The sequence below is a fragment of the Neofelis nebulosa genome, chromosome 13 (genome assembly GCF_028018385.1).
Source record: "Neofelis nebulosa isolate mNeoNeb1 chromosome 13, mNeoNeb1.pri, whole genome shotgun sequence".
In the NCBI taxonomy this organism is placed as follows: domain Eukaryota; kingdom Metazoa; phylum Chordata; class Mammalia; order Carnivora; family Felidae; genus Neofelis; species Neofelis nebulosa.
The window spans coordinates 91361471-91386072 of NC_080794.1; the positions used below are offsets into that span (position 1 = coordinate 91361471).

The following is a 24602-nucleotide window of genomic DNA, read 5'->3' on the forward strand; positions in this document are numbered from 1 at the left end:
GTCCCGACGCCCGGCCGGCTCCATACCGACCCTTCAGGGGAGCGCCCGTCCTGTGAGCACCTGCTCTCTGCCGGGCCTGTGCTGGTCACAGGCCACGAGTGGGCCATCCTCGTGGGGCTGAGGTCTGGCCCGAGTGTGAAGCCGGTCTTGACCCAGGAGGGGAGACGGTCGCGCCCACCAGCGAGGCAACGGCGTGCCTGCAGGTGGTGTGCGCCCTCTGTTTCCAGGGCAGGTCCGAGCCACTGGGATGGCAGGCCGGGCGGGGTCCTCCTGTGCTGGCACCCCCACCTCTGGGAAAGGCTGGCTCGGCCCCGTGTGGGACGCAGAGGTCTCGTCAGTGTCCACCCCCACCCCCAGCTCCAAGGTTTCTTCGAGGACTTCGGGCAGCACTGAACACAGTTTCTCTCTGAATTAAACTTGAGGATGGAGAGGCCACGTGTGCTCCGTGGCTGGCGGGTCTTGTCGGGGCAGAGCAGTGGGAAAATGAGGAGACACCCTGGGATTCCTCAAGGAAAAGACGCAGAGCCCAGAGAGCAGGGCGGGACTGTCACGGCCACGGAACCGACCACGCAGGCACGGCACGGCCGTGACAGACTGGGAGGGAGCGGGAAGCTTGGGGGAACAGGCGCTCTCGTCATCACGGCGGGCGGGCAGAGCGTGAACATCGCAGCCACTGTGTTCGACCGACCGCACCCCTCCCGCGGACCAAGTGAAGGAGTGATCGTGGGATGTTCTCCCGCCATCCCTGGTTTCCTTGGCAACCAGATTCAACGCGAGGGAGCGGAGGCGCCGAAGCCGCCAAGAACTGGGACAGAAGCCCCGCGTTTGAGTTTGAAACCGCGTGGGAACTTCAGGGCGTTTTACCACGTGAACGGGGTCCATCGGGAAGGCCTGCCACAGAGACCATCCCGGAGCAGGGAGCCGCCCGGGGCCCGGGCCGTGACTGGAATACCATTTCCCATCGCAAGAAATCAGGGCGACTGGAGGACAGTCGTGGGCAGGAGGTGAGCACACGGGCCCGGAACGCTCGGCCTGGTGGACAGCAGACAACTGGGGTCACGGGGCGTCCGAAGGGCTCGGGGCCGCCTCTCACTGGCCGCACACGGGGTGCTCGGGGTGCCAGTAAGGGTGAGGCCAGCAGTGGTTGAAATTGTCACCTGTGTTTAAATCCTTTCTGAGGCCGACGTGGTCCCTTGAAAACTGGGCCCCTTGAAGCAATGGGTCCAGCGGGCATCCCGCAGCGTCGGGGGGACCAGCCACCCCAGATGCAGAAACCGCTCAGCCCCGGGACTCTGAAAAGGCAAAGCCGCAGCCCCGCTGGTCGAGAGCCCCAGCCACCAGCCCTGCCGCTGAGCCACCCACAGCGCGGGGCCACGTGAGGCAGACTTTAATGAGGTCCCGGGAGGCTGCGGCCCGTCGGGGGACAGCTGTGGATCTCGGGGAAACATCTCTACGTGCTTCATTGGTGGAATAACCTTCTCAACAACGCACTATAAAGCTGTCGTGTGTTCCTGAAACAGGCCTGAGTCACGAAGGGCCCCCGGGGCTCAGGGTGCCGGCCACTTTGCTCACTGTGTCCGGTGCTGTGGCCCGCTCTCGTGGCTGCTGTGAGGCTGCCCGTGAGGCTGCCGCCAGCTTTCCGTCAGCCACCTCTCCCCCACCCGCGTGCTCGGGGCCACGCGCCTCCCCGCCATCCCGCATCTCCAGTAGGGGAGACTCAGACGCCAAATGGGGAGGAATTCGCAGGCTGCGCGTGGAGGGAGCTTCAGAGGAAGCCCGCTGCGGGAGACAGACGGGGGGGGCGGGGCGGACGGCAGAGATGGGAGCCCAGAACCGCAGGCGAGCGAGGCCGCAGACAGTCCCGGGGCGCAGAAGCGTCTCCTGGGAGCGCCCCGTTCTGCTTGTTCCTCTGTCTTTGGTGGCCGGTTCCGCAGCGGCCGTGGCGGGGGCGCAGGCGCTGAAGGGACCCCGGCCCCGTTTGCTCGCATTCTGAGGCACGCGGGGCAGCGCGCTCTGTGCGGGTCTGGGTGTTCAGCAGGCCCTTCGGGCGCTGGCAGACTGTCCCGGGGCAGTCACGGGCACCGGACGGGAGGGCCCCGTTTTCCCCCAGACGGCTTCGACGGTGGTCAGCACTAGACCCTGGACGTTTCTGGTACTCTCTCCTCCGCCCTCCCTCCCGGCTCCGACCAGCACCTGCTCTGAGTGCAGATTCTTGTCCTTTTCTCTGCTGGTTCCGTCCAGGAGGCCGTTCTGGCTCCACCACGTCCAGGCGCAGGACCCCCGGCACCCGACCCTCGGCGTCCACACCGCACAGTGGGGGCCGTAGCAGCCTCCCACGTGTGCTGACACCGCCCCGGAGTGGGCGCCCTCGAGAGTACAGATTACTAATCGCACCGCCCTGCCCCCACGACTGAGAACCGCTACCCAAAATCTGCTTTTCCGTGTGTCCTCAGTTCAATTTAAACTTGAAAAAAGGGCAGTTCACGTTGTATGGAAAAGGAGTAAATACCCGTGTGCACTAAGCTCCAACAGCCACCCCATTCTTTGGAGGAAACCCGGAGAGCTGGCCAGGGGCTCGCTCCGTCCCCTGTGCCAGTGTCAGGGGCCTGGACGGCTCAGACAGGGCTCCGGGCTGGAATTTCCTCCAGCACTGGGGGGTCCAAGCCGTCCGGGGACACTTGCCCTGCAGGAGGGACGCCCTGTCCCAGAGACAGGGATGAATAAGGCACTTTTTGTGCAGGGGCGTGAACGGCGGGGTCAGCGTGCAGAGGCAGGGCTGGAGACTGCAGGCAAGATTTGCAGGCACCCGGGCAGGGTCGAGGGTCAGATGGGGTCGGATGGCTTGGGGGGACAGCAGCCAAGGACCGTGGCCCCACATGAGGTGCTGTGGATGGGGATGCAGAGTGGAGGTGGGGTGGGAGGGGCAGGCTGGACCCAGGGCAGCTTAGCCTCTGTTTCATCCCGTGTTAGGTTCCGAGCACCAACTTCGTACCCCATGTGGGCAGTGTGGTCATTGAGCCAAGGGTGAAGTTCTAGATGAAAACAAAAGATTCGGTAAAAAATCCAAGTGATTCCAAAAATCTAGACGTTACGCGTCATCTAGACAGAGTGCGGCGGCCTAGGTGGGCCTCCCCGTCACAGAAGGTGAGCGTGACACCCTTGTCATGGGGCTGGAGGGTCGTGCCCGAGGGGCCTCCCGCGCCCTCTTCCCGGTGGTTCACGGGAGAGGCGGCCGCTGGGCCCCCTGCACGGCTGGGCCTGGCCACGGGGGAGACGACAGAGCACATCTGTGTGCGCCCACGTGTCTGTGACCTCACCCTCCAGGCTCGCAGTGTTTCCAGCCTCCCGCCCCTGCGGACGCCCACGGGTGCGTGGTCCCACCGCCCGCGGGCAAGGCTTGACTCGGCCTCCAGTCCGCAGGTCAAGGAGACATTCTGGAAGGGAAGACGGCTCCCGGCCCGGCAGGAAAGAACCCCGGAGGTCCCCACGCCCGGCCCCCGGGGCCCGCGGTGGCGGAGGCGGGCCCCGCAGCAACACGCCTCCGCGGTCTTGTGTTTCAGGTGAGCAGGGTGGAGAGGGAGAAGAACCAGGAGCTGAGGCAGGTGCGGGAGCACGAGCAGCACAAGAGCGCCGTCCTGCTCACCGCGCTCAAGGCGAAGCTGCACGAGGAAAAGACGAAGGAGCTCCAGGCCGTGCGGGAGGTGCTGCTGCGGCAGCACGAGGCCGAGCTGCTCAGGGTCATCAAGATCAAGGACAACGAGAACCAGCGGCTGCAGGCGCTGCTGCACGCGCTCCGCGACGGCGCCCCCGACAAGGTCAAGACCGTGCTGCTGTCTGAGGCCAAGGAGGAGGCCAAGAAGGGGTTCGAGGTGGAGAAGATCAAAATGCAGCAGGAGATCTCTGAGCTCAAGGGGGCCAAGAGGCAGGTGGAGGAGGCGCTGACCATCGTGATCCAGGCCGACAAGATCAAGGCCGCGGAAATCAGGAGCGTGTATCACCTCCACCAGGAGGAGATCTCCCGCATCAAGAAGGAGTGTGAGCGGGAGATCCGCAGGCTGGTACGTGCTGCGGGGTCGCGGGGTGGGGGCTGCTGGTGGGGTGCGGGGCGCGGGGCCTGCTGGGCGTGGGGGGATGTGGGGCGTGGGAGCTCACAGGATCCAGAGGGGTGAGACCAGAAGCCCCCGGGGGGAGGCCCTGGGCCTCCAAGGCCGTCCCGGCATCGATGCCTGTGCACTACCTGGGAAAGCATCCTCTCCGTCTGGGCCGTAGCAAGCGCGTCTCGTCCGGTCGGAAGGGCCAAATGCTGGCAGCTGCCTCTGGGGCGTCCGAATGGCTCCAGGGACCGGCTGGCCGTGGCCGGCACCCGTAGACTCCATGTTGTCAGAGACCCAGAGCTAAGAAGTTGAAGAGAATGGTCAGGGTTTGTGAGGGGTTGTGCCTGACGCCCCTCCCTCCCCCGGGAACCTGGACCTCCTCCGTGCTTTTGGGGGAACACCGCTCGAACATCGAGCCCTGGGTCACCTGTCAGGGGCTTTGCCAGGACCCAGCTGGCTTTGCCGCCCATGCCACGGAGGACCCTGGGGGTCCCCTTCATGGGATCAGCAATCTTTCCAGCCGGCACAGCTGTGCACCCGGGGCACCTCTCCCTACTTCGGGGGGCTCTGATTTCCAGACACTGCCCCCAGGCTGTACCGCCTCCCAGATGGGGTGTGGCCCTTGTCCGGACCCGCGGCCCTGAGGTGAGCACAGACTTGTGAACCACACACAGCGTTGCCATGTTGTGCACGTGGGGGCCCTGAACTCTCCCAACCTGGAGGGCCCCCTCCTTCCCAGAGTGTCCCCTGTTCCAGGTACCCCCCAGACGACTCTAAGCCATGTGTCGGCACCTCCTTGAGCCACCGAGGACCTGGCCAAAATACCTAACCTCTGAGCAGTGAGGGGTTCCTCACGTGACAGGATGGCCCCTCGGCTTTCTTCTGCCCCAGAGAGGAACGAAGCCACTGCTCAGGCTGCTCAAGGAAGGAGGGGCAGGGTGGTCAGGACCCGATGCCCAGTTCCAGGTGGACCCTGTTCACCTCCATGGGATTCACTGTGCACAGGCCAGTGGCCCCATCTCCTTAGCTCAGGACCTGTAACAAAACTAAGCAGGTCCCTTGCGGGTCCCTGTGGGTCCCTCACCCCTAGCGTGGATGCCCCGGAGGCAGCTACGGGCAGTGCTTCTAGCTGATTCTTCTGGAGTCTGTGCCAGCTTCTCAAAAACATGCTTAAACGTGTACTCCTTGAAACCTCAGTTTCCACTGTGCTCCCGCCTCTCCCTCGATCGTCCTGGCCAGCGCCTGTTGTGGGCCAATTCACAATGGCGTGGGCAGTGTCAGGGGAGAGCCGGGGGTGGTGACCACAGCAGGGGCTTGCTGGGGCCCTGGAGAAGGGGCGGGCGGTGACCACGGGACCTCCGGACCCCTGGAGGGCCCTGCCACAGCCAACTCAGCACAGTCGGGAGGGGGGAGCATGGGGCCATCCTCCTGGGGGTAATTTGGGGATAAGAGAGGGTCCCGTGGGACACTTGGAGCTTTACCTTGGCTTAAGTGAATCACCATTTGCATGACTGTTGCTGTGTTAGCGTTACTCACAAAAGACCCACAGTGACCCCTGGTTCTGTTACCTTTGTTATACGTACTTTTGTTTTCTCGGAATTAGCTTTCTAAGTGCCTATTCCTAGTTCACCCCGGGATTTCCAGGAAAATGCCCCTCTGCTGTGAGCACGGTGAACAATGAACGATCCACCCATTGACCTGGTTTCTGAGACACCCCTTCTGGAGGAGCCCTCTGCCTGCCGGCTGCCCCTGCTGCCAGCCCCACCCTCCTCTGCCATCATCCTGGGAGCCCCTCCTCTCTCCTGGGCTAGATTCCTCCCACATCTTCCTCTTTTCTTTTTTTGGAAAAAAAAAAGAAGCCAAAATTTTATTTATGTTTATTTATTTTTGAGAGAGAGAGAGAGAGAGAGAGAGACAGAGCATGAGTGGAGGGGAGGGGCAGAGAGAGAGGGAGGGGCAGAGAGAGAGGAAGACACAGAATCCGAAGCAGGCTCCAGGCTCTGAGCTGTCAGCACAGAGCCCTATGCGGGGCTCAAACTCACAGACCGTGAGATCATGACCTGAGCCGAAGTCAGACACTTAACAGACTGAGCCACCCAGGCGCCCCCTTCCTCTTTCTTGATCAACGTAATTTCTTATTTTGGAGGAACACATTTTCCAATAGCTTCCTGGAAACAGAGAGGGTGGAGATCAATGTTGTAAGACCCTGTGTGTATGAAAGTTTTATCCTACCCTCACACTCGATGCTCTGACTGGGAAGGGAATTATAGGTTGGAAAAACCTTCCATTGGGAATTTGAAGGTATTTCTGCATTGTCTTTTAACTTCCAGCGTTGCATGAGGAAGTTGGAAAACATTCTGGTTCCTGATCTTCCCGTGGCCCCGTTTCACTCCCTGCTGCCCCCTGAAGCTGCAAGGTTCACCCTGTGCCCTGAGCCCTGAGCCCTGCACCCTGAGCCCTATGCCCTGCGCCCTTTGCCCTATGCCCTGTGCCCTGAGCCCTGGGCCCCACGCCCTGAACCCTGCACCCTGTGCCCTGAGCCCTGTGGGGTTCACCCTGCACCCTGAGCCTGCACCCTGAACCCTGTGCCCTGTGCCCTGAGCTCTAAGCCCTGTGCCCTGAACCCTGCACCCTGAGCCCTGCGCCCTGTGCCCTGAGCCCTGCAGGGTTCGCCCTGCACCCTGAGCCCTCTGTCCTGAGCCCTGCACCCTGAGCCTTGCGCCCTGAGCCATGTGCCCTGTGCCCTGAGCCCTGTGTCCTGAGCTCTGAGCCCCGGGCCCCACGCCCTGAACCCTGCACCCTGTGCCCTGAGCCCTGTGGGGTTCACCCTGCACCCTGAGCCTGCACCCTGAACCCTGTGCCCTGAGCTCTAAGCCCTGTGCCCTGAACCCTGCGCCCTGAGCCCTGAGCCCTGCACCCTGTGCCCTGAGCCCTGCGGGGTTCACCCTGCACCCTGAGCCTTCACCCTGAGCCCTGTGTCCTGAACCCTGTGCCCTGAGCCCTATGTCCTGCGCCCTGAGCCCTGAGCCCTGAGCCTTGCGCCCTGAGCCCTGCACCCTGTGCCCTGAGCCCCATGCCCTGAACCCTGCACTCTGCGCCCTGAGCCCTGCAGGGTTCACCCTGCACCCTGAGCCTTCACCCTACACCCTGAGCCTTCACCCTACACCCTGAGCCCTGTGCCCTGTGCCCTGAGCCCTGTGCCCTGTGCCCTGTACCCTGGTGGTGATGCACCTGGTGTATTCGTTCACCCACCACACCACGTGGTCGGGAGCTTTTCTAGCTGGAAACTCAGTCACCGGCTTGGGAAATCTCGTGTGATTGTTTCCCCTACCGTCTTCCTTCTGGACGTCCCGTCAGCACGGCACTGGGCCTTTGAGCTGGCGCCCCAGGTTTCCCGTTCTCCCCTCTGGCCTGGCGTTGGCTCTGATTTCTGGGAGATGTCCTCAACTCCGTGTCCTAATTTTCCTGCTCAGGCTTTTATTTCTGCCTCCATACACTGAATTCTCCAGCACGTTCCTTCTCCGTAGCCTTCCCGCATCCTCGGAGACGGAAGGCCCCTCATTTCTCTGAGGCGGTGATGAAAATCGGCTCTGAAAGCGTCTTCTTGTGCTCCTTCCCGCCGGAGGGCGTCCTTGAGCGCCAGGGGGCCTCATGGGGCTGGCTGTAAGGTGGACTGGAAGAGAGTCTGTGTCGCGAGGGGGACTTTTCTTGACCTTTTGTTCCCCCCCGCTGAGGAAGTTGAGTCAGGGCGATAAGGCCAAGGAATGAAACTGAAGACATGGGGCCGGAAAGGAAGAATTAAAACATCTTTCTTGCAGGTGCCGTGACCGTAGGGAACCCTAGGGAATTCACCATAAAACCACTAGAACCATTGAAAGAGTTCAGCAGGTTTTCAGGATCGAGATCAATCTGCCAAGATCAGTTGTATTTTCAGGCTCGACAGACAACCTGTCCGGAATGAAGTTTGAAAAACGTCCCCCCACAAGGGCATAAAGAGAATAAAATACGTGGGAATAAGTTTAACAAAAGATGTGTGGGACCTGCACCTGAAACCACAAAACACAGCTGAACAACACGGAGGGAGATGTAGATACACAGACCTTCCTGCCCAGGCTCAGGAAACTCAGTATTGCTAAGATCCAGTTCTCCCCGAATTAACTTAAAGGTCACAGCCGCGCCTGTCAGCATCCGGCCGCTCTCCTGCAGGCTTGGACAAGCCGGTCTGAAAACTCTAAGACAGCAAGCACCTCTCCCCGCGGGCCATGCGCTGAGGGGTAGCGTCTCCTGATCTAAAGCTTTCAGGTTTTCTAATTTGTCCGTCCTTTCCTGTGGGGCCCGTGCTTGTTGGGTCTTGTTTGAGAAATGCTTTTATTCTGAAGCCACGAAGCTTTATCTTTTTGAAACCTTATGGTTTGCCTTTTGTGCGAAAGTCCTTGCCCCAAGCTCATGGGTGTGCGTGGGTGCACATGCGTGTGTATGTACGTGTGTACGTGTGTGCGTGTGTGCGTCTGTGTGCATGTGAGTGTGTGCATGCGTGTTGTAAGGGTCACCTCTGTCAGGCAGCGCGTGTCCCCCGGGGCAGGGGCCATCTGATGGCTCCCCTCTGACCCCTCGAGCCCGTCGTGCAAGAGCTGACCCAGCTTGGTAACCATGGTGACGTCTGGAGGGCGGGTCTCCTCTCCTCGTTCTTCTTCCAGACAGACTTGACTCTTCTTGGGAGTTTTTCAAACTCCCACAAAAACCTCAAAATCAGTTTCCCTAGATTAAAAACAAATAAACAAAAAACCCGCGGGGATTTTTGTTGGGCTTATGCCCAATCCCTGCTTATGCCCAAACCGTTAAAGGGTACAGTGAACACACGGCAAAAATCCTACCTATTTATTCATGAGGAAGCAAATAAAATGTTGCCACCAACTCACACGAGGATTTGATCTGAAGAGATCTGTGTCCCTGCCTGGCAAAGCTCCCTTGCAGCCCTGGGGACAGGAACTGTGCATGTGTCTGTAGACAGCAGTGTTTGGAGCACCCACTGTCTCTCGGGCGAATGTCTGCGCTCAGTCATCAAACGGCCCAAAGACCCCCCCCCACCCCAGGCCCAGGTGTGCAGATATGTCCAAAGTACAACGTGAACGTGAGCTGGTGTGGCTGGTGCAAGGGTGCAGCCGAGTGTGGTGTCCAGCCTGGGGGGTTGGGGGCAGCCTTGGCTGGCAACGGGTGACCTGGGGACGTTTTTGGACAAGGTGCCCACAGTGGGGCTGGGAGGAGGGTGGAACACAGGTGGAGGGAGGAGGCCCAAGGCGCCTGTGCCCAGCAGACCAGGGTGGGTCTGGGAAAGGTCCTGGCTTGAGGGACGGGCCAGCTGGGGGCTGTCTAGAGGTGGGGCCCAGCCCGGAGGCACAGTGCACGGCCAGGCCCCTTGGTCCAGGGGGAGGACGGCAGCCTCCCGGGCCCTGGCAAGGAGGGAGGACATGACCCCAGTCCCAGGACAGCGTAGCTCTGGGTGCGTAGAGGCTCGCGGTGTCGGCCCAGGGCGACGGTGGCCGGATCTTTCAGGGCTGCCCCCGTGGAAAGGCCCCGATGCTGACGATCCTTGACAATCCTACTTCCTTAACAGCGTCAGGTGGAGTTTGCTGTGGCTCTGGCTACGGCCCCGGCCCGTTGCGGGGTGTGGCACGGCTTCTCAGGGCCTGGGATGCAGGTGTGGAGGCCCCAGAAGGCCAGGGGGCAGCCGGTGCCCAAGGCAGCGCCGGCCCGCGGGAGAAACCTCCGGCTGGTGTGCGGCCCCAGGGCTGGCGCTGGGACCAGGGTGTGTGAGAGCGGCCGGGAGCCTTGCACAGGTCCGTGGACAGACATGCTGGCGGCTGAGCGGGGCCGGTCCTGGGACGGGGCGCTGCGGCTGCGGGCACCCTGCCCAGGACGCTCGGGAGCGCGCGCGGAGTTCTATGGTGACGATGTTCCACGCGTGGCAGACGCCCTGAACAAGGGGGGCTCTGCTGAGGACTCTGCTGGTGGCAAACCTGGGGCCTGAGTTCCCCCCACCCCCACGCCCTGGGGCAGGTCTCACTGGCAGGCCGGCTGGGGGAGGGAGGGAGCTGGGAGGGAGTGGATTTCAGCAAGTGGTGGTGGCCACTTTGTAAAGACCAGGACGACCCCCAAAGCCAGGGGGTCCCCTGCAGCTACCTACTCACACTCGCTGGCACCCGGGCCTGGCCACTGCCCCCTTGCCCCACCTCCAGCCCTCGTGTCCTCTGGAACGTGGCTCTGGGTGCTGAAGGGAGGCCGTGGCTGTCCGTGGCCATCTGGCCTGGGGGCCACCCTGGTGTGGTGGGGCCCCAGCAGCAGGGCTACAGCTTGGCTTGGAGCAGAGCAGAGTCTGTGACAGTTAAGTCCCTGTCTTGACCCGAAGACCCTAAGTCCCGGCTGGAGGTGTGGTGCCCCGTGGGGGTCACAGAGGCGTCAAAGAGAAGCCACCTGGAGGGAAGCCAGGACACGGGCAGGGTGACCACAAGCACACCACGGACAGAGCCAGGGCAGGGCTGGGACACGGAGCTCCAGGGGTAGGAGACACCATGAGGTCGGGACTCAGCCACGCCCTCACCTTGCTCCCGTCACCCGAGGGACCAGAGGTGTGGCTCCAGGGACAAATATCAGATTGCCCAGGGCGGGGGCTGGGGGTGGATTTCAGGAGGTAACTGTGGGTTGAGAACCTTCCTGGTGAGGCCCAGGCCTGCAGGGGCCCCTTGACCTCACAGAAGAGGAGCCTGGAGCTTCAGAAGGTGCTAGAGCCAACTCCTGTCCCACGGTGCCCCTGCAGCAGCCAGGTCGGGGGGGGGGGGGGGGGGCGGGATCCTGGTCGCATTTCCCCCCAAGGCAGAGTCAGTTTGTTCAGGGCTGTGCTGGGCGGGGAGGGGGTGAGGCGCTGGGCCCCCGGGGCAGCCTCGTGGACTCTCCTGCCGCGTGACTACCGAACCCGGGAGGGATGTCCGTCTGGCACGGCACACGTCAGTCATTCACACGCTCAGTCAGTTACTAGACGTTCCATAAAGCCAGACAAGGAGAGGCAAAATCCGATTCTGGCTTTCTCACAGAAGTCTGCGAGGCGTCGTCCCCTCCCCACCCAGGGTCTGGAGCAGTGATCAAGCCCCAGAAAAGATCGCTGTGAAAGGAGACCACGTCCTCCTGGAGCGCTGCTCGCTGGGGGAAGGGGCCCGCTCGCCTTGGTTCCCACGGAGACACAGACTGGCGGCAGTGTGCGAGAGGCCGACTCTGGCGGAGCCTGGCAGGGTCTGGGCAGGAGTGAGCTTTCAGAGGGGACGTTTGCAAACACAGAGGCGACACTGCGTCACAGCCCCCCCGGCTGGGTCCTAGGCAAGGTGGGTGACGGAGAATTCCAGCCGCCAGGGCCAGACGCTGCCAAAGAACGTTCGTTCGCTGGCTTCTTTGCTCTGTGGGGAGGGTTCCTCCCTGGAGCAGGTGCAAGGCCAGGGAGGGTCCTGACGGAAGGCCACCCCTCAGGGTCCCTCGCTGTGGTTCCCAGGTGGGAGCGGCCACGAGGGTGCTGGGGCTGGCGCTTGGCACCGCGGGACGGAGGCTCTACCATGCCCGCCCCGCAGTCAGCTGGCGTGCTTTTAAATGCGGGCTCCCAGGCTCCACCTGGCGGTTCTGGTTCTGTGCATCCCAGCCGAGCCTGCTCTGTCCTGCAGAGGGGGGGAGGGGGGCGTCAGGCGGTGCAGGTCTCCCCCCACCCTCCACAAGGGCCCTTCTGGCCTCAGCATCCTCCTGCACACCCCTTCCCCGGGGACCCACCCTCCCAAGGGCTTCCCCTGGTTTCCATCCATCCACCTTCTGTAACTTGGAGAGAGGGAGTGCAGGGTTGGGCGTGGGGAGCTCCTGGGGGTAAGGGGAGGGGGAGGGGTGTGGGGAGATGGCAGCGTGGGGGTGTGGAGGGTTGGAGGTGTGGGAGCTCCTGGGGCTGTGGGGGGGGGGGTGAGGGCAAGGGGGTGCCTCAGGGGGAGGAGGGGTGCAGCCCCCACCTCCTGCACCGCCCACCCCCGCTTCCCTGGCCTGGCTGGGTGTTGTATTTGAGTATGTGCCCCAAGTCGGAAACTGCTCCTAGAAGTGAGGGGCGGGCCCCACACGACCCGGCAAAGCTCTTTCTGTGTCTCACCTGGCATCTGCACCGAGCGCCCAGGCTCCCCTCCACCAGTGGGCTTTCTGGGTGGAAGCGTGGCCTCGGCATCTCCTGCCAACGGAGACTGAGCACAGAACGTGTAGAACCCCACGTTCCACGTTTCACCGGCCGTAAAGTGACTTCCCCCTTTCAAAAGTGAAATCGTGCCCCTCTGCGAGCGCACGTTTCCTCGAATTCCCTTTGTGGGGGGACCCCCTCCCTTGGCTGCAGCACGTGACCTGCACGGGTGACTTCTCAGGGAGGTCTGCGTTTTGGTCCAAACCGTCGGCTTAAACACCTCATTTAAGTGGGATCTTTGTGTAGAGACTCTTATCTTCTTGTTTTCTATGAAAGAAAAACGGTTTCTAAAGTATCCGTGTGTGAGTGTAAACGTCAGACCCAGAATACAGCTGCTTATTAATATGATTTTATTTTCCTGGCCCCTTTGTTTTCACTAATTGAGTGTGTTGCCTCTTTCCGCATTTCTGTGTGCCTGAGTAAATGGGAAGTTGGCAATTAAGGATTTCTTTTATTCTGTTCAGTTCATTGCTTGCCTGTGAATGCTGTGATCTGGGCTAATTAGACATCTCATCGCTTTGTTTCTAAGCTGACTTCAGCAGATGGCTGATTTATTAGCTTATTTAGCCTAAAACAGCAAGTGAAGCATCGAGGGGTCCTATCCTATTCTGTTTTGAAAATATGTTTTAAACTGGGTCTGAAGAATGGGTAGCAGTGGGGTCTGTCCCGCCTCCCGCCCTTTGGCAGCCCGGACGAGGGCCTCGGGGGCAGGTGGCTGCTGCGGGGGGCTGAGCGCTCTAGCGACAGTGGGGAGGGCTGCGGGCCCCTCACAGCCGGGAGCCCGAGGGCACGTGGAGGCCTGGCCAGATCAGAGGCTCCTGTTCTCCAGGCTGGAACCTACTTGTCCAGAGACCCCTCTCCTCCAAGCTTTGGTTCAAAGCAAGATTAATTACAAATGCAGCTTTGCCCGCAGACAGTGGGGCAGCAGCTGGGCTTCCGTCCACGCCTCGGAGCAAGGAGAGGCTGGAGGCAGGATAAGCGTGTGGGCTCCAGCCCCTTCTGGGCCAAGTGCCCCTCAGAGAGGGGAGGAAAGAGGCAGCCAGGAGCTCTGCTTCTCGTGTCCACAGCCTGCCTGTGTGCAGACGGACCTTGCTGCTCACAACCCCTACTGATGGGGTTCAGGGAACCCGGGGAATCCCCCTGCCATGCCCAACACGGAGCTGGAGGGGGCCTTGTGGACCTGCCAGACAATGCCAGCCCCCGGTGCTGCCTAGGAGCCCCCGCAGGCCAGCACCCAGGAGGGTGGTCCTGCCAGAGCACAGGGAGGCTGGGAGGGCTGCACAGGGAGGCTGGGAGGGCTGCACGGAGTCTGGGAAGGAGTGTGTGTCAGTTGCACGAGCTCGGACTGACCCAGCAGAGCAGAGCCCCGCCCGGGACGGTGGAGTCCCGCTGCGGCCTGAGCGGTGGGGCTCTCGGTCCAGGGCTACCCGCTTTGCTTCCTTCCGGTCTCAGAGCCGGGAGACGCTGGCGGGGCTGCTGCCGTGGGGACCCTCCCGATGCTTGTTCGTAGCTCTGCTCCATCTGTTTCTATGGTAACTGCAGATCTGTACTCTGCCTGCCTGTGTGATTGTGTTCTGTTCTCCTTGTAGATGGAGGAGATAAAATTTAAAGACAGAGCAGTCTTCGTGCTGGAGAGAGAGTTAGGGGTTCAAGCCGGGCATGCTCAGAGACTGCAGCTCCAAAAAGAGGCTTTAGATGAGCAGCTGTCCCAGGTCAAAGAGGCTGATCGGCACCTGGGCAGCCCCAGGCGGGAACTTCCTTACGCAGGCGGTGCAGGAGACGCCTCAGACCACTCAGGAAGCCCTGTAAGCACCTCCCCACGCTTTGCCTGGTGATCCAGAGTCACAGACAGACACCGCTGCACGTAGCTATGTGGCCCTGCTCTGGCAGCTCCCCAGGGAGTTGAGAGCCTAGGTCCAGAGTCCAGAACCAGAACCTCCTGCCCCGGGGACTGACCATATCTGCAGCCCACCAGCCAGACCCCGGACCCTTCGGCTTCTCTGGCTTGGCTGGGAGGGCAAACAGACTTCCTTCCTTGCTAACGTGACACAGCACTGGCCGTCACTTGATCACCCTCCCGTGGACTCCCAAGGCTTCAGGCTTCCAGCTGGAGCCCACCTGCAGTTGCCGGGATCCCCCAGTGGCTCAGGGCCCTTGCTTGCTGGTGCTGGTTCCGGCCCCGGGCTAGCGGGATGAGGCCATCTCCGAGCGCACGGGCTCCTGGCTCCTTACTCGCCCACATCCCCACCAGTCACCCCTCACCCGCTTTTTGTGTGACCATGCCACCTTTCTGCTCCTCTTCGGCCTGCTGTGACAGCGTGGGGGCAGCCAGCAGCCGCAGGGCCGTGACATCATTCATTCGTCATCACTGCTCCTCATTCAGAGCCCTCTGGAGTGGTTCTGGGAAATCTGGGATGGGGGGGTGGGGAATCTAAATTCCATGGACCCTCAATGCGGGTCCTGCTGGGCCTGCTCCCTAGCCTCTCCTGCACCTGCTGAATGAGGAACCCTTCCTCAGTCCTTCCTAGACATGCATTTGTTTGCTCCGAGGACAAAATGTTTGAGCTGAGCCAGCCCGAGGACAGCGACATTTCAAGAATAGAAAATGATTTTTTATAATCTTATTATAAATGGCTTAACTGAATTAAATCCTGCTCTGGCACTCGATAGATTGCAGTCAACTCCAGAGAGATTTTGAAACTGGATCAAAACGTTTTCACTGATTTTTGAATGAGGTTCCAGAGGTTTCAAAAGTGACCTTTTAGAACCTCCGTGTGAGGGAGCACACTTCTTGGGAAACCGCCCTTTGCAAGCCTTCAGTTGAACTTCTTTTCCTGTGCTCAGGTCACATTGCGGGGGTGGGGGGGGAAACAGGCGCAGGGCGGACCCCCCCTGAGCCGTGGCCAGCAGCCCCCAGCGCGGCCAGGAGCAGCCACGCCTGTGGTGCCTGCATTTGCACGCCCTTGCCTGCCTTACACCTCTGCACGCCCCTGGACATTTCTGCTCTTTCCTTCTGTCCCCATTGCGAGGCTTGCGGTGCCCCCGGCGGTAGAGCCAGCAGTCACCTGCCCCGGGGGTCGGTCCGCACCCTCCCACCCGCCATTTGGAGTCACGGGCGCTCGTGACGCGGAACCGCTTTGTTTTCCATGGTGTGTTGGGATTGCGGAGGTTTTCACGTCTGTGTCTGTGGACAGTTATTTGCAGTGATTTTTGTTTTAGGAACAGCAGTTGGATGAAAAGGACGCTCGGCGCTTCCAACTTAAAATTGCAGAGCTGAGCGCGATCATTCGGAAGCTGGAGGACCGAAATGCCTTGCTGTCGGAAGAAAGGAATGAGCTGGTGAGTGGGGGTCTTGGCCCTGCGCGTCTATGGCTGCGGTGTGGGGGAGGGGCAGGGGGCGCCCACTTCCAAAATTCCTTTTGGAGAGGAGGAGCGATAGTTCCAAGGGCAGCGCTTGCGTAAGGCCTCTTGGCTGTTCCAATAAAGCTTTATGAACAAAACCGGGGGGGGGGGGGGGGCCGGGGGGCGGGGCAGATGCGGGCCTCAGGCACTGGTTGGTTGATCCCGGCTTCTCATTACTGAGCAAAAGTACCCTCAGTCCTGTGTGTCAACTGGGATGAGTGAGGTCCTCACCCCTAGGTGGAGCCATCACGATTAGTCCTAACAGGCCCTGAAATTTCCAGGTGATTGTGTCTGAGGGTGAGCTTCTCGGGGAGCCCCGAGGGGTCACGGGCGGGCGAGTTTACTAGAGCTCTAATTGGCAAAATAGAGCCTTGGCCCCGGACTGTTTCCCTCCACTGTGGCCAAAGCGTATTCTGGTCGGTTTGCCGACTCTGTTCAGGGACTGTTGGTCCCATGTCACACTTAAAATCGTGTCGTGTCTTTCAGTTAAAGCGCTTAAGAGAAGCTGAGAGTCAATACAAACCCTTGTTGGATAAAAACAAGCGTCTCACTCGGAAGAATGAAGATCTGTCCCACACTTTGCGTCGGATGGAAAACAAGCTAAAATTTGTCACGCAGGAGAACATAGAAATGGTAAGGGGCCCTGACTGGTCCGTCAGGCCAGCGGGATTGCTCGAGAGCTCACCAGCAGCTAGCGACAAGCTCCCCCACTGCTCACAGCAAGCAAGGCTGGATACCAAGATCCCCGCGGGCCTCGGGCCTCACATAGGCTGTGGGGCCAAGACCCGGCCCAGGCCTGCTGGCTGCCAGAGGAGGGTCCGAGCACTGCTGGGGAGCGGTCCTGGGCACCCGCCGGGGGGAACCGGGCAGGGGAGTCACTGAGCAAGTCCCACCCGAGCCCCAGGCCTGCTGCCGGGTGTAACACGAGGACCTTGGACTGCGCCTGTTCTCACTCTGAAAACTCTCGGGCACAGATGGGGAGAGTCCCAGAACGCCTGCGTGGAGGGGAAGGAGTCGGCCGAGCAGCACCCCGCAGACCCCGCGTTGGGGGAGGCTCACTCCTGCACATCCACGGAGTGTGGGATGGTTAGCCGGTGTCTCCTGCGTCCCTTCCGTCCCAAAGGCCCCAGAGGTCGCGGGCGAGAGTTTAGCCAAAGAGTAATTAACTCAGTACGACGTTCGGGAGCGGGGTGTCCTCAGCACCCGGCTGCAGAAATGCCTTCTTCCCGCGCTGAGCTGGGAAGAGGCGGCGGGTGAGGGATGGCAGGCCGCCCACGCCGTCGCGTCCTGGGGTGCAGACTCGCCCCGCGCGTGTCCCCAGGGCCCTGCAGCCCGCTGCCCCGAGGCCCGAGCAGAGGGGCCCCTGTCCCCCAGCAGACGGGCTGCGCGTGCCCGCTGGCAAAGAAGACCCCGTTCCCCCGTCGCCCGGTCGCCCCCTCATCCACCGCCGCGGTCTGCTTGGCTTTGCAGAGACAAAGAGCCGGGATCATAAGGAGACCCAGCTCCTTAAACGACCTGGATCAAAGTCAGGACGAAAGAGAAGTTGACTTCTTGAAACTTCAAATTGTGGAGCAGCAGAACCTCATAGACGAGCTTTCTAAGGTGCCCAGCGTCCCCTCCGCGGGGCACTCGCGTCCCGCCGCGCCACCCCTGTGCCCTCCAGCCTCCGCCCTCCCCATCGCCCTCGGCCCCGCCCCCTCATATCTCCCTCGGGTCCTGTCCCTCCCTTATCCCTCCGCCCCTCCCCTTATCCCTCCGCCCCTCCCCTCATCCCCTCCCTTCTCGTCCTTTCCCTCTCCGCCCCTTCCCCCCCCCCCCCCCCCAACCTCTAAGCCCTTTCCACTCCCTCGTCCCTGGGCCCCACCCTTCTCATCTTCTTCGGCCCCACCTCTCCCTCCTCCAGCCCCTCCCCTCGACCCTGCCCTCCCCTCCCCTCCCTCTGCCCCGCCCCTACGGCTTATCAGCCCCTCCCCTCCACCCCTCCCGTCTCCCTTGGCCCCTCCCTTTCACTCTTTCTTTTTCTCTCTGCCCCACCCCTCTACTCCCTCAATCACATCCCTCCGTTCCCTAGGCCCCTCCTCTCTCCCTGGGCTCCTCCCCTCCCCCTCCCCTCGGTCCCTCCCCTCCTCCTTCCCTCGGTTCTTCTCCCTTCCTCGGCCCCTTCCCTCCCGTCTCCCTAGGCCCGTCCTTTCTCCCTGGGCTCTTCCCTTCCTTCTTCCCTCGGCCCCTCCCCTCCTCCTCCCTTTGGTCCCTCCCCTCCTTCCACCCTCAGCCCCTCCCCTCCCGTCCTCCTAGCCCCCGCCTCTTTCCCTGGGCCCCTCCCCATCTCCTCGCTCGGCCCCTCCCCTCCCCCCTCCGGTCCCTCCGCTCCCGGCTCCCTAGACCCCGCCTCTCTCCTTAGGCCCCTCCCCTCCCTCCCTCGGCCCCTCCTCTTTCCTGGGCACCTCCTCTCCTCCTTCCCTGGGCCCCTCCCCTCCTCCTTCCCTCTGTCCCTCTCCTCCTCCCTCCGTCGGCCCCTGCCCTCCTCCTCCCTTCGGTCCCTCCCCTCTTTCCTCCATAGGCCCCTCCTCTCTCCCTCCGCCCTTTCCTTCCTTCCTCCCTCAACCCCTCTCCTCTTTTCCTCGACCCTTCCCCTCCTCCTTTCGGTCCCTCCCCTCCTTCCTCCCTCAGCCCCTGTCCTCATAGGCCCCGCCTCTTTCCCTGGGCCCCTCCCCCTCCTCCCTCCCTCGGCCCCTCCCCTCCCACTGGATCCTTGCATTGGGGAACCCAGCAGGGGAGTCCTCCCGGCCCTCCCTAGGGGCCCCGCTGTCAGGCCCCAGCGCTAAAACTGCGTGGTCCCCTCCTCGCTTTAGACCCGAGGTTTCAAAGGCAGCAGTGCCGCAGTGTTAGCTCCTGGGACCCCGGGACAGAGCAGCACACCTGGGGGCTAGCACGCTTCTCCGTCTGAAGGCCAGAATCCAGTCAAGGTGCGGGCAGGGCCCCGCTGCTTCAGGGAGCGCCAGGGCGGGGTCCGTTCATCACCATGTCTCCTCTCTCTGAGCTCCGCCTGTCTCCGCGGGGCCTGCTCTCTGTGTCCCTCCCGTTCTCCTCTCTCCTGAGGACACCTGCCCACCCTAATCCGGGATGGTCTCACCTCCAGAGCCCTGACTCAAACGCACCTGCAAAGGCGCTATTCCAGATAAGGTCCAGAGCCAGGTTCTGGGCATTCCCGGGGAGGGGGGCCCATCCAGCCCGCTACACTGCCCTATCCCTGTGGCCCCTACAGCCCCAGTACAGTTTTGCAAATAGTCCTGCATCAGACCCCCTCCAATTACCCTGCTTGGGGGCCTTCTGCTTCTTGTTGGGGTCCATTCAGATCTGTTCAGAGCAAGTGGCCTTGGTCATTCTGTGACCTCCAGGGGCATCCGAAGGGACAGCATCGTCTCTTGCTGGTGTGGCTTGTGGCCCAGAAGTGCTGATCTGGCCTGGCTTGTTTTTTTTTTTTTTGTTTTTTTTTTTTTTGTTTTTTTGTTCCTGGTTTTTTTAGTAAGCTCAATGCCAATCGTGGGGTTTGAACTCAAGACCTTGAGATCAAGAGTCCCATGCTCCATGGACTGAGCCATCCAGGCGCCCCAAGGCCAGTTGCCCCAAGCAACGTAAGTTGCTTCCAGAGTAGCAGGAAGTTGCCCACTGCGGGCTGCAGGATGGCGTCCCCCCAACACAGCCTCCTCTGGCCGTGCCTGAGAGCTGACCTCTTTATTCAAGCACACAGTGACCGTCGATGCCCACGATAATGAGAATCTACGGGGGAATATAGGAAAAGGAAGAAATCTTGGTCGATTACAATTGTACATTACTTCAGTTTCTGAAAGGAAGGTGACAGGACCTCAGCCCTGAGCTGAGGGCCCCTGGGCACTTCTGCAGGTTCACGGTGCCCTTTGGAGGTCAGCTTGGGAGGGAGAAAGGACCGCGAGGGCCAAGTCACATGCTCCCTCTCCAGGCAGTGGGAATTGGGGCAGCCAGCAGGCTCGGGGTCTCCCGCAGGAGCAGGTCTGGGCCCCCAGTTCTCTAACATGCTGTTCTCTCCCTAGACCCTCGAAACTGCCGGCTACGTGAAGAGTGTGCTGGTAAGTAATTCTCTCTCCTACATCCACGCCCATTTTCCAGGGCACTTGTCCCTGGGACCCCTGGTGCTGGTGGCTCCTTCCAGTCCAGACAAAAGTGGCTGTGCCCACACAGCACTTGCTACCTGCCCAAAGGCTTTGCAGCAGTGGCCGAGAAGCCCATCCATTAGGGTCAGATAGGTGCCCCACATGGCCTTTGGTGATGCCTGCGGGAGCCGGCACCCAGCTTTGCCGTCCCTGGGGCACCGCACCCCCACGGGTTTCTCCCCCGCCGGCGTGGTCCAGCAGTCTAAGTGTGGCTGGCGCGTGGTCAGGGCCACGGAAACACAGTGTAGCTCCCTGGGGAGAAACGGGATTTTTGTCTCTGCAGGATCCGTCTCCACCTGTGCAGGGCTGCCATTTTCCAGATACCTGCTCAGACAGTGCAGAGCAGGGCTGGGCCACCATCCCTGCCGGTTCTGGTTCCGGTGTGCGTGCTGCTCAGAGCCCGCCCCCTACCCCTACCCCCTACCCCCCCCCCCCCCCCCCGCACACTCTGAAGGAGGCTTTGCACCCTGAGCAGGGTGGGGCGAGGGCTCCCCCAACGTGGGCCGTCACTCATTTCAGCCCAAGCGGAAGCCACAGGGCATCAGCACCTGCAGCGTGATGGTCCTCCCTGAGCAGGGCCGTGTGTTCATGAGCATACAGCGTGCCCATCCAGAAAGCGCTCTGCAAGTCCGTTCGGATGACCTCGCGGGAACATTAACTGAGCTGCTCAACCACTCACAAAATCTCTTCCACTGGTTTTTGCAGGAGCGAGATAAGCTTTTAAGATTTCGAAAGCAAAGAAAGAAAATGGCGAAACTCCCCAAGGTAAAGGAGACAGCACTGACGTGTGCACACACAAAATGCGCGTTTTTAAAAGCCACTTAACAGGAGTGAGTTTCTCTCTGGAGGTGAAAAGAAGATAATTTTATTATTTCCTTTTTATTAATGTTTATTTATTTGTTTTGAGAGAAAGAGTGCACGAGCAGGGGAGGGGCGGAGGAAGAGAGGATCTTAAGCAGTGGAACCCAATGCGGGGCTCGATCCCACGACCCTGGGATCAGGACCTGAGCAGAAACCAAGAGTCAGAGTCAGACGCTCATCAGGTTGCGTCACGCAGGTGCCCTAATAATTCTATTATTTTTTTAAGTTTGTTTATTTTGAGAGAGAGAGCACAAGCAGAGGAGGGGCAGAGAGAGAGGGAGAGAGAATTCCACGCAGGCTCCACATTGTCAGTGCAGGGCCTGATGCTGGGCTTGAACTGACAAATCATGAGATCTTGACCTGAGCCGAAATTAAGAGTCACACACACACTTAACCGACTGAGCCACCCAGGCGCCCCAATTGTTTTTAAAAATCATTACTGTACAATAACCAAATGAACCCAAATCAATACAATGATTATAATTTTAAATTTAGAAATCCTACCTTGTTGCTTTTAACTTTCCCAGAGAAGATATGCTTTCTGACGGCAAGGAGGAGGGGCTAGCCTTGGACCCTGACCTTCCTCTGCCAGCTCGGAGTTAGAATTCCCTCTTGCGCTAGAGTCCACAGGCCTGCCTCGTCACCACATGGTCCCCAGCCAGCACTGCAGGCTGCAGCACCTGTCTGCTGGCCCCACACAGGTCCCTCCCAGGCATGCCTGCACCCGTAGGGAATTGGAAGCACAACCTTTTTCAATAAATGTGTGCTTTTTATTAGAGGAGATTCAGGAGAGGGGGCACCTGGGGGGCTCAGTGGGTCAAGCGTCCGACTTTGGCTCAGGTCATGATCTCACAGCTTGTGGGTTCGAGCCCTATGTTGGGCTCTGTGCTGACAGCTCAGAGCCTGGAACCTGCTTCTGAGTCTGTGTCTCGCTCTCTCTCTCTGCCCCTCCCTCACTTGTGCTCACTCTGTCTCAAAAACAAATAAATTAACTAATTAATTTTAAAAAAGGAGATTCAGGAGATAGCCTCAAGGAAGTAACTTGTGCGCTGCTTTCTACAAAATGAGTGTTTTCTCGTTTGGCTTTTGAATGCTCAGTGGTCGTTCCTCACACAGGCTGTGAGATATTCCTTAGGCACAAATGCTGGCTTCTCTGGCCCCCAGAAAGGCCCATGGGAGGAGGGAGAGGGTTTGGGGGTCTCTATCTTTGGGATTATGGCAGAGTATTTAGAGATTTTTCTGGAGGCCTGGGAGCCCGGGAGTGCAGTGGTAAGAGTGGACCTGTTGCTCTCCGCCAGGCCCCCCTGCTCCCCGGGCTTCCGTGAGGCAGGAGTGGGGAGAATCCGGGCAACTGGGATAAAGGCCAGGAGCCCTCAACGTGCAGGACAGGTTCAGCAGCCGAGGACGGGATGGTGAAGGCAGGGAGCATCGGCCACAGCGCCCTCCAGCCTTAGTGACCGGTGACCCTCATGAGCCTGACCGTGAAGGGCCCCATTGGGGACTCAGCAGAAGGAGGGCGCGGGGAGCTCCTGGGACCGTCTGGGCCTGTATCTGGGAGAGCGCCGGGGACACTGACAGGAGGGACTTGGATAGAGTGGACATGGGGTGGGGAGGGCACATGGGTCCGTGTGTGGATTAACCCGGTCCCTCTTGGTCAGAAGCCGGTTGTGGTGGAGACGTTCTTTGGATACGACGAAGAGGCTTCCCTGGAATCTGATGGCTCCTCTGTCTCTTACCAAACGGACAGGACGGACCAGACCCCGTGCACCCCCGACGATGACCTGGATGAGGTAGCGTCCCACGGGGCCTCTGCACGGGCCGGGGCGGGGCTCCGGGGGTCCAGGGACCTGGCAAGGAGGGCCACGTGCCTCTCCCTGGCTGCCTGCACCCCTGCCCTCTCGCAGGCTGCCCTGGGGTCCAGGCCACGCCGAGACGTACATCAAAGCAACAAAACAATGAGGAGCAGCCCTGTCTTTGATAGAAGCCCAGCCAGCCTGTCCTGCCCAATCCTCCTTCCGGAAGGAACCGCCCTCATACGCAGGCGGACATCTGAGCCCCCTCACGTGGCAGGAAGCCCGTGCTGGGTTTGGTCTGACCCGCCCGGCCCCTGTGGCTGAAGGACACGTAGTGGCAGGCGGTCCACGGACCTGTCCAGGGGCACTCGGGCCAGGAGCCAGGCCTCCCCTGGCAGATCCGGGCAGGTGGCCCCATGGCCACCGACCCACGTAGAGACCTAAGCTATGGTAGCCCAGCTGCTGCCAGTGGCCCCGGGGATAAGGAGCAGGGGCCGGGCTCCGGTCACTCTCAGACACAGCCACCCTCCCACAGCAGACCGGGGTGTTCTCCTTGGAGCAGCAAACACTTCGGGGTCCGCTGGGGCCCCACCAAGGCAGCCGCAGCCCCTGCCTTTTCCCAGGGGCACCGGGTGTCCTTGCGGCCGGAAGACATTTGGGGATGGCCGTGGGAAGGGAGCCTGAGCTGTGCGGTGGGGTGGGGAGGAACCGCCTTCTCGGGCCCAGCGCTCACCTGGCCTGCAGGGGGGCCCCAGCTGAGGCCCTGGCCGGGCTCCCGGCCCCTGAGGCTCACCCTGGCCTCAGTGCAGCCCGCTGGGCCTTTGTCCCTGGGGGCTCCGGGCTCACCTCCCCGGGTCCCCGGGTAACAGCGTGTCTCCGTGCACCTCTCCAGGGTGTGGCCAAGGAGGAGACGGAGCTGAGGTTCCGGCAGCTGACCATGGAGTACCAGGCCCTGCAGCGAGCCTACGCCTTGCTGCAGGAGCAGGTCGGAGGGACGCTGGACGCAGAGCGAGAAGTTAAGGTCTAACTGACTTCTACTCCACGACGTTCCGGCTCCCGCCGGGGCTCCTCCCCGCTTGACCCCCGGCCTTGGCAGGGACACTGGCATCGCTTCGCCTTCTGGGCCAAGTCCTCTCCCACATCCCGCGGTTATTGTCGGGCCCGGCGATGCTCGCCGAGGCCGTCGGGAGCCCGTGTTTGGGAAGTGGCGCCGGCCGTTGGCCGGCCGCGGGTGGGACCCCAGGGCAGCCCCGGGCACAGGTGTGAGCAGTGGCCCCCCCGGAGAGCCAGGTTTGTCCCTCTGGGCACTGCAGTTGGCGGACAAGGTAAAGTCGGCTTCCTGGCCAACCTGCTGGTGGCGCTCCTGGGGCCTCCCCGTAACTGAGGCCCAGAGCCGGAGGAGGCCCGGCATCGCAGCTCGGTTCTTGAAACAAGCCAAGATTATTTGTCCGGTAAACGCTGAGCTCAGATGCCGTGCCCCCCTTTCCCCTGAGCCTCGCCAGGCAGGCCCAGCCGGGAACAGGTGGTGTCTCCTCCTGCCCCTGCTTCCCTGGACCCTGGGCCAGGTACCCATGGTCCATCTGCCAAAGGCAGGTGCCCTTGCCGGCCGCCAGGGGAGGCCGTGGTGGGGGGCTGTGTCCTGCCGCCCTCCCCCAAACCCTCTTTACCCCCGTGCCTGATGCGTGGCCTGCTCTGCCAGGGCTCAGAGGGCATGCCCAGCATAGAGAGATAAGCTTCGTCCCTGTGGACTGAAGGGGTCTCCTGCCCTGCTGCTGTGGGGCCTGGGGGCCAGCTCTGTCCCCAGCCACACGGGACAACACCACTTAGCCATTTCTGCAACTCTGGCTGGCCGGCTGAGCATGGACGTCTTCGAACCAGGGCGCAGTGTCAGCGGGGTCCCCTCCCCTAGACCGTATGTGTCCTGGCTGCCTGGAGAGCCCCTGGGCCTCCAGGGAATCGGGTGGGGACTAGCTAGGACCCCGGCCAGCTTCACTTTCATCTCTGTGGATGGAGA

General features: G+C 61.3%; 1 protein-coding gene across 25 annotated transcripts in view; it reads left to right on the plus strand.

Moving 5' to 3' along the window:
• The window catches only part of JAKMIP3 (Janus kinase and microtubule interacting protein 3), a 115717-nt gene that overhangs the window by 51343 nt on the left and 39772 nt on the right, over positions 1-24602 (plus strand). For 7 of the 25 annotated variants that reach the window (XM_058698160.1, XM_058698166.1, XM_058698167.1 and 4 more), the window contains exons 3-11: positions 3561-4058; positions 13932-14147; positions 15562-15681; positions 16231-16377; positions 17215-17346; positions 19815-19850; positions 20640-20699; positions 22454-22585; positions 23481-23609. In XM_058698160.1, the coding sequence (XP_058554143.1) occupies positions 3561-4058; positions 13932-14147; positions 15562-15681; positions 16231-16377; positions 17215-17346; positions 19815-19850; positions 20640-20699; positions 22454-22585; positions 23481-23609 (1470 nt within the window). The remainder of the gene's footprint in view (positions 1-3560; positions 4059-13931; positions 14148-15561; positions 15682-16230; positions 16378-17214; positions 17347-19814; positions 19851-20639; positions 20700-22453; positions 22586-23480; positions 23610-24602) is intronic. The other 18 variants (XM_058698164.1, XM_058698165.1, XM_058698173.1 and 15 more) reach the window with 9 other exon arrangements.